We start from the raw sequence: 9668 nt of genomic DNA, 5'->3' as shown, positions 1-9668 counted from the left end.
ATGGAAATAAGATATCGTCTAAAAGACGGTGCAACAAATCTCAAATAAATCCAAATAAACACCAGTTTTTAATAATAATATAAATGTTCCAATCGCTTCAACTGAAACTATATTGTCATCGCCCACATAGATGAATCTTTCGACATCAATTGGCGGTCGGCTCTATAGGCAACCCTACATTGATACACTTATGTGAGTAGTAGCACGAGAATCTACCCACCAAGTATCCTTAGGTACAGAAGCCAAATTAACTTCAGAACAAACAAAGACAGAAGTCGTACCCTTCTTCACATACTAAGCAACATATTTGAAACACTCTTTCTTCATGTGTTCATCCTTCTTACAAAAGTAGCAGGTTGTTCCCTTATCCTGCTTCTCTTATAACTGATGATTGGGTTTTCCACTTGCAATATCCTTACCTCTCTTTCTTTTCTTATCATGAGAGCTTGATTCCTAGTGAGCACTCTTAGTCTTCTCTCGCAAAACCCTCTCTTCCTCTTGCACACAGTGTGAAATTATAACACACCACAAAGTGTCCAAACTGAGGAGACAAAGAAATAAGAATCAAGTGAACAAATAACTCATCCGAAAGTTCTAACTTGAGTTCCTTGAGTTTGCCAACAAGATTAGACATCCCAATGATGTACTCCCTTATGTTCCCCTTTCCTTTATACTTTATGGTCATGGGTTTTGACAGAAGATTACTCGTTTCCGCTGTCTCATTCTTAGCAAAATATTGCTCAATCTCGGAGAGGAACTTCTTGGCACTTGTGCTCTCAACAATAGAGCCCTGAAAGCCATTTAGAATTGTTCGCTTCATGATCTCTAGACACATGCTATTAGAGCGTTTCCATTCCTCAGTTTGATCTATTTTGGGATCATCCGTAGTGGGAATTGGTTGCTCTTTCCTTAGCGCAAGGTCGAGATCCATACACCCAAGAACGATTTCAAAATTCTCTTTCCACGTGACGTAGTTTGTCCCATTCAACATTGGAATAATGCTCAACTGAGCGGAAGCAGAATTAACACTAGCAGTAACTGAAATAGAAAACAAATATACGACATATGCTCAAAACTAGTATATACAATAATGTGATAAATTTTAAATATTGGAAAAACCATCACAAGATACCTAGCGCAACATTAAATTTTAGTCTTTGGATATAAAATTTAATTTACAATTGGTACTCTTCACGCAATAATCAAGTATTAACAATCAATTTTTGTCAAATAATATGCCTTTCGTTGGACCGACTTATTATTCACACGAAAAAACTTAATATTGTTACATACTTATTATCACAAGAATATATTAATTTTGGCCAAACGTTACCTTCCTTTGGGCCGATAATATTTGCATAAAATTAAAAATTCTATTGTCATAATAATATTTTCAAATTAATTAATCTACACAAAAGAGGTCACTTTGGCGACATATTGCTTCAATCAATTAGCTTAAAAATATTTGACCACTTAAATAAATAAGTTAATATTTATTTGCAAAAAAAAAATATAACTCACAAGTATTATATATTCTTTATATGCAACTTACTAACCAAATTATGTAAGCGCAACATCCTACAGTATATCTAAATCCATGCTACTAATCAAAGAATAATTTGATCTTATTATAAATTAAACTCGACAATATAATATACCGAAAAATAAAAAATAAGTCTTGATGCAGGAGGCTATTCTAGTCTCTGAATCCAATCCCATGCCAGACAAGTTTATAATAATACAAGACATCATGTGCTATAATTTATAATAAAATACTAAAGCACTTTACGATGATCATAAGAATTATACTCCCTCCGTCCCTCCCAATTGTTATCGTTTGTGGGAGAGTGTCCGACACACATTTTAAGATGAAGATAAAAAATAGTTCTTTAACTTTTTTTAAAAATTTTATTTTTCTGAATAAAAGTTTAAACATTCTATTTTTATTCAGAAAAAGAAAATTTTAAAAAAAAGTTATAGAACTATACTTTCTATTCATCTTAAAATGTGTGTCGGACACTCTCCCAGAAATGATAACAATTGGGAGGGACGGGGGGAGTACTTAATTAAGGTGAACATGTCATGTAAACATACAAACTGAACAACTAATCAATGGTCATGATCGTCCATAAAACTATACCCTAAAACATTTATAATTCTATCCTCATAACATAGAAACAAATTGTTCAGATTCCCTCGGAAATTAATAACCGAATAAAATTAAAAAAGAATTAAGAATCAAATTCGCATAAATTAATTCTCAGTAATCAAATATGAAGCGACTCTGATGCCAGTTGATAGAATTTAATAATTCTATAAATATATAATTCTCTAAAATAGAGACAAGGATCATAATCATCATATCTAATTATCGAGATTAAACCGAAGACGGAAGCATAGATGAATCCAAAAGGCTATAATTGTAACGGTATCTGAATGAGTATAGTGTCCTTGATTATTGTCTTCCTCAACCAAGTACTCCTTAGGGTTTCTCAATAGCTCTCTCTGATGGGTAGAAGATAAGTCGTGTAACATACTTAATATATTGGTAACTATAACCCTTTTATATACTACCTAATTAAATTTCCCATTATAATTTAATTAGGCCTGATATTAGGTATCCACTTATTAGGTTCATACAATAAATTAAAATCTAATTGGGTTTCGTATTTGATCACTTAATTTAACCCAATATAATAAATAGCAAATATAATTGATATATTTATATGTAGCCCATAAAATAATTATTATTATTAAAATAATAATAATAGCAACAAGATATTAAGAAAAGCCAGTAGATTTTTTTTTATTTATGAAAAATAAACTTTACTAAACCAAGAATACTCACATTCATGTCTTTTGATTGCTGTCATATAAGCCTCAGCAGGCTTTCTAGCATTCAATTGTTCGATTTGTTTCTTGTGGAAAGATTGGTACTTTTGTGGAAGACCACCTTTCGCTTGCTTGAATGGAATTTCGTAGGTCAACCATGTGATAGAGTTGACATCGTAAGATTCGAATACTGGAAACTGTAGAGAATAAACTAGATCATGTATGACATACATGTATATTGAAAGACAAACATATATTGTAAACTTAAGCCTGTGTTTCCATCTGTTATTACTACTTAGGTCCACCATATCTCCTATTTGCCCATCTGGCTCCACTTGGAGATTGAGTCATGTGTACAACTGCACCACCACTAGAGAACCACATGAACCTGTATCACAACTTGAGATACCTGAAGCATAACAATGCTTATTTTGATAACTCAAATTACCATATCGAGTGAAAGAATGAGTGTCGTATGCACTTATGCGTCTAGAAAAAGGACCGCTCTCATAACTAACGATAAGTACATGGGTTTTCATATTCAAAAAAAAGCATAGCCACCATTCAGGACCGTAGGCTCTTATATCGAGTGTAGAGACTAGACTAGATCATGTATCACATGTACATATATACTGAAAGACAAATATAGATAGTAAGCTTAAACCTGTGTTTACATCTGTTAGTACTACTTGAACAATTAATATGTATATTAAAACTGAAAGGGAAGAATAATATTCATAGTGTATTTCATGAACGTTACATTGCTTGAATTTAAACACCTACAACTACAAAGGTGGCACCTAGAAACGGTGGCACCTAAAAATAAGGAACTACTTTCTACTCTATCCCCACTACTAAAATATTATTCCACACTATCCGAATAAAATTAATGCTACTAAACGTGTAGTTAACAAAAACACTTTATTACAACTGATTTATTCAACACCAAATAAATAAATAAATACACAAATAAATAAATAAGTACCTAAATAATAAATTTAAGATTAAATCCCAACAGAAATTTTTTGCTACAAAAATGTGGCATCATGTGATGCTCCACAAAATTGTAGCAAAATAGGGGCGTGATATCTCTCACTGAATTGAGATCTCCTGACCTGGGGCACATCATCCCTGCATATGGCGTCCATGTTATATCCTATTCATAGAAAACAACCCAAAAAACTCAGCACTAAATCATTGAAAAGAGTCCCTAATGTGTGTATCTACTGTCTATTAAGTACGAAGATAAATTCTACGTTCACATAATTAAATACATAATTATGTAATGAATGTAATGTAACAAAGGCCCAAACTGTCACCATTCTAATGAGAAATGCCTAAATTGTCATTTCTGGGAAAGAAGACCCAAAATGTCACTTTATAACGTCACATAATATTCCATTTTGTTTAAGACCCAAAATGTCACTTTATAACGTCACATAATATTCCATTTTGTTTAAGACCCAAAATGTAGCACGAAGTTCCATTTTGCCTTTAAATTTTAAAAAAAAATATACAAACAACAGAAACATATAACAGCGGGAGTAGTATACAGATAACAGAATCAAACAGAGCTGGAGCACAAAGACGGAGTAGACATCTCAAACACGATCAACCTCACTACAACAATCATTCCTCCCTACAACAATCACGAATATTGAGGTAATTATCTTTGTTTTTTTATTTTTTGAGTTTTTATGTATTTTATGATTTGATTGCATACGAAGTGTTTGATTTAATTACTCATTGGATTACCTGTTTGTAATTAAGCTTTCCGTATGATTGCATAATCCTCCTTATTTTCTTAGTTTAGGTCATGCACTGTTTCTATACTTCCGGTCCCTTGGACAATAAAAGTACCATTCTTTCTCTCCCGTGCTCTCCATTTCTGCATTCGAAAAACATCAGTAAAGTATTCTTAAGGGAAAAGAATATGTAGAGCATGTACAGTGTATAATATAATCAATCTTAATTACTTGGAAGATCCCATTGATCAAATTTATAAATGTCTAGTTGCTTGATAAGTAAAGAAAATTGTGCTTTATTTTAAGTAGTAGTAGTTGCTAATTGTATTGGCCCCAACTAAAAATTAGTTGATTTATTAATTGTTGATTGTGTAAACCGAACGACTTTGCACTTTGCGTGTTTTGGGCGAAGAACTAGACCCCCCGGCCTGTTGGAGTTTAATATGAAGCATCAGAGGTGAAAAAGTACTGTGCTATTGTAGCGACAAACAACAACAGATACAGTGACATATACCTGAAGTAAAAAAATGTTATAGTTGTATTAGCAAGTTAAAAAAATGTAAGAAACAAAAGTCATTGTTGATGAATAAATTTGATAACCAAGTAAGGTCAAGTGCTACACGGTGCAAATAGTATTAACCAAAATTATTTTTAATCCTTCCTTGATCATTGCTATCACATCGCTATGGTTCGTCGGGTTAATGTGCTTGGTAGTTCTAGGATCATCCATCTTTTCTTACATTTTCACATTGCACGTAACTTACCGAAAACATAAACAGAATAAATTCCATCACCACTTGTCTAAGTAGATTGCTATTTTCGTGTTGTTTCCAGACAAGTAGATTTCTATTTTGGATAAGTAGTAGTAATTCAAAATTGTTTCGATATATAAAGGAGGAGTAAAAAAATAGTATACCAAGGACTAACAGCTGCTTTGTGTCGAAAATCAGCATAGAAAACAAAAACTACTTGATTAATAAAGTATTTAGGAGAAGAATTATGAATTACTAAAACAATTATTTGGCCATATCTGTATTGGATGCTTACTTGATTATGTTACTAGCATAATAATGATGATAAGAATATCTATTGGCTAGATATTACAAGGTTGGATCTTTATATTCTTAGTTGTGATGATGTTTATTTAACTAACATTTTGCATTCCATTAAGCTGCGTAAACTACCCCTGCACTGCATACTTGTTTAGTGACTCAATGGTAGAGTTGTGTTGTCCTTGTGAGTTCTGATAATGACCTATCTGGCCTTTATGAGAGGTAGTGGACGAAAAACATATTAAATTCCATGCACTCTGAAAGAGAAACTTAGATATGAATTATGAGTATGAGTTGTAGCTATGGAAGTCATCTCGTATCTATAGGATTCTCAACCTAGATTGTAGACCTGTTTTTGTTTATGAGCTTACTGATGTCGCTTTAATGTATTTATTTGATGTTCTAATGATTCTTAGTGCGAAGTAATAGTTCTGAATTTTTTAACTTTCACTCTAATGTATATGTATGTACCTTTATTAGACCTGTTTTTGTTTATGAGCTTACTGATGTCACTCTAAGGTAATTATTTAATGTTCTAATGTATATGTTGTACCTTTACATATAGATTTTGGGATTAGCTTGTACATATTTATATAGATTTTGAACTAGTACTAACATCTCAGTTCTTAATATCTATATGTTAAGTGACATGTTTTAATCGTAGTTTTTTATTGTTCATTTTTTAACTTGTTCTTCTATATGTTTGCAGGACGTGCATCCGGGCCCTGTTAACCCTAGCCTTCTTCATCTTCAGCATACACATAGATCTTTAGATATTTGGAGGTTAGGTGGTGGTGATATGTTGAAGTGTCGCCAAAAAACCCTAATAATTAAGGTGATCTTCCACCGCTACATCTTCGTATGGTCCCTTTACTTCAGTCTACTGGTTTCTATGGCGTTGCTCGAGTTGCATCTTTACAGCTGGATTGGAGTCTCATATCAGCTCTTGTTGAGAGATGGAGGCCAGAGACTCATACCTTTCACTTGCCTATGGGAGAGGTCACTATTACTCTACAAGATATAGGTGTTCTTTTAGGGCTTCCTGTTGATGGTGATGCTGTTATTTTTGATGTCACCCCTGACCCTGATATGAGTTGGCGTTCTTATGTTGTTAAGCTTTTTGGTAGAGATCTTGATCCGAAGAGAGAAATCAATGGATCCAGAGTTCGGTTGTCCTTTATTGCTTCATGTGCTCCAGCACGTTTACCGCAAGATGCATCAGTAGATGATATTCACTTTCAGGTCTTGTGTTATCTTGTTCATCTGTTTGGTGGTGTACTCTTCACTGATCATTTGGGAGGTCTCTTTCATCCCATATTTCTACATTTTATTCGTGATCTAGACAGATGCGGAGATTATGCTTGGGGTGCTGCAGTTCTTGCATATAGGAAGTTATGCAAGACAAGCAAACAGGATGTTGCTGAGGTAGCTGGTTGTCTGCTATTATTACAGTTATGGGCGTGGAAGAGATTGCCCACTCTTGCTCCCATTCGCACCTGTTCTACCTTATTTGATGCTCATTTTTGGGAGGGTCAGGTTGCAACTCCACGTGGAATTAGGTACTTAGCATTTATTAATTTGTTTGTGTTTTAGAATCATTTAAAAGAACTTCATATATTACAGAACGGTTAGGGTTTAGGGTTATACTTTATTTTCATGTTAGATTAGAATTTAACACTTTTTAATTTCTTAGGGTTCATTAATCCCCAAATTGGATTTTAGAAGCGTTTAAATGAACTTAATATGATATTGAATGAGTTAGCGTTTAAATGTACTTGATATGATATTTAACGGGTTAGGGTTTATGGTTCATGGTTTAGGGCCCCTAAACTAGGGGCCATAAACCCCTAATTATTGCTAGGGTTTTGGGTCGTTAGGCCCTAAACCCTAGGAACCAAAATTTATCTTCATGTTAGATTATAATTTAACACTTTTTAATGTTTTAAGGTTCATTAATACCCAAATTGGGTTTTAGAAGCATTTAAATGAACTTGATATGATACAGACTTTTAATTTAAATATGAAACTAACTGTTTATAGTAATGTCATTATAGGTGGCTTCATGGTCATTCCTACACTAGTACGGGTGGTCGTACCCTTTTAGCTATTCGGGCGCTATTGGATGGGCTTGGACCATCTCAGTTTATGTGGCAGCCTTACTCTCCTGATGTCATTTCTGAGCTTCCTGCGTATTATTTCACTGTGAGCGTATTTGGCGCTACTGCGGGTCTTTAATATGTATTTTCATAGTCGAGGTTCACTGCCCTGATAGAGTTGCTAGACAGTTTGGGCTCGTGCAGACTATACATGATGATGTTGTTTACTCGGAGGCAGAGCATAGTACAAACTTGAGGGGCAATGGCAAAATCAGATGGATTCAGAAACATGCAGGTAGCATATCTATATGGGCGCATCGTTTAGATCATTTTTTTGTTGGAGATGCGATTGTTGCCGAGAGTGCAGTGCCTGAGTACCATCCTAGGTATTTAGAGAGGACTGTTAGATTCATTTCTCGTGTTGGTGCATTTAATCATCGCATTATAAGTTTTCTTCTTGTTTATTCAATTTATTGTATAAGTTGTTTTGCTTTCGTAATTTTATTATAAATGCTTTAGTAGTTTCTTTATTTAATACAAGAATCTTGTAACATGTGTTTCTTTTCTTTGTTTATTTTTTCAGGATCTTATGTTCAGGCAGATATCTCAGCGGACACAGGATGTTCTTCCTGATATTTCTCGTTATGCTGACCAGTTTTGTGATTTTTTCAGAGCGTACATATTACATGGTTTTGATGAGATGCCTGTGGAGGTTCGTAGAGCTAGGCAGTTGGAGGAGAGGCATCAACCGGCCCGTCGAGGTAGACACGGCGGTGGACGAGCTGCTGCTAGTAGGCGAGCTAGGGTTTTAGTTGACGATGATCCTATTGCTGCAGAGGTTGGAGATGATGGAATTCCATTACATATTGATTCTCATGATGTGCTTGAGTCATCTACTCATGCTCGTACAGATCCTATGGCTACGGATCTTGGGGATGATCGGGATCCTCCTGTACTTGATTTTATTGCTCATTATGTTTCTGTTCATGTGCTGGGATCATCCAGTCACGTCCAGCACGATCCTTAGACTTTGGATAGGTATGGATATGTTCGCCTTTTTGATCTTGGCTTGACTCCTACTCCCGAGCAGCCTCGTACCGAGGACCCTTCCACAGAGCAACCTCGTACCGAGGATCCTTCCACTGAGCAGCCTCCTCCCCTTTATCGTTCTCACCGGCCTACTGAGCATGTAGCTATGGATTTCTCTATTCCATCATTCAGTCTCCATGTTACACCTACACCTTCTACTGATCATGATTCTGGTACGGATGTCACTTCTTCACAGAGTACCCAAGACCAGAGTTCCCAGGACCGTCCCGGGAAGTATGGATATTTCTACACTTCTCAGGGTAAACGGCGTTCAAAGAGAACTGCTAATCCTCTAAACTGTGAAACAGATGGGCAGAAGTGCGCGAAGAAATGAGAGTAAGCTTAACTTTAAGTTCTTAAGTGTATGTTTAATTGTGTATGTTTATGCATCTTAATTGTAATTTTAACTGTTTAAGTGTGTGTGACTTGTCAAATGTATTTCCTAATTTATATTATATATTTAAAAAATTCATTTTTATGCAGATGATGGTCTAGATTGTGGATTATAGGCACTGATGATAGAATCGCTTATGATTACTATCTATATTTTTAGGATTTTACTTTTAGAATCTTGTAAAAAAAAGTCTTGGAGATATTGTGTTGTTTAATATGATTCAAACTTTTTAATTATTTGTATTAGTTTTTTGTTTCATTGAATTATTTTTTGTTGGTGTTTATTCGTATTTTATGGTGTTTAATTTGTTGTTGTATTATATTTTGTATAAGAATCTTTTTATTTTACAGTTTTAGTAGTATTACAAATTAAATTTTAACAGAACAGGGGATTATATAACTGTTAAAAATGAACAGGGAAATGAATCTGAAACAAAACGGTAGATGAACACCCATTTAGC

General features: G+C 34.4%; 1 protein-coding gene across 1 annotated transcript; it reads left to right on the top strand.

The window, feature by feature from the left end:
* Positions 1 to 4384: 4384 nt before the first annotated feature.
* On the top strand, positions 4385 to 9103 carry LOC141695116 (serine/threonine-protein phosphatase 7 long form homolog). Its single transcript, XM_074499374.1, has 4 exons — positions 4385 to 4494; positions 6339 to 7188; positions 7684 to 8111; positions 8309 to 9103. Exons 2-3 carry the CDS (start codon positions 6491 to 6493, stop codon positions 7862 to 7864), a joined length of 879 nt encoding a protein of 292 aa, XP_074355475.1. The 5' UTR covers positions 4385 to 4494; positions 6339 to 6490; the 3' UTR covers positions 7865 to 8111; positions 8309 to 9103.
* Positions 9104 to 9668: the final 565 nt, after the last annotated feature.

Source organism: Apium graveolens, chromosome 11 (genome assembly GCF_009905375.1).
Source record: "Apium graveolens cultivar Ventura chromosome 11, ASM990537v1, whole genome shotgun sequence".
Taxonomy (NCBI): Eukaryota; Viridiplantae; Streptophyta; class Magnoliopsida; order Apiales; family Apiaceae; genus Apium; species Apium graveolens.
Note: the sequence above shows the minus strand (reverse complement) of the source record. Positions and strands in the feature narration are given on the sequence as shown.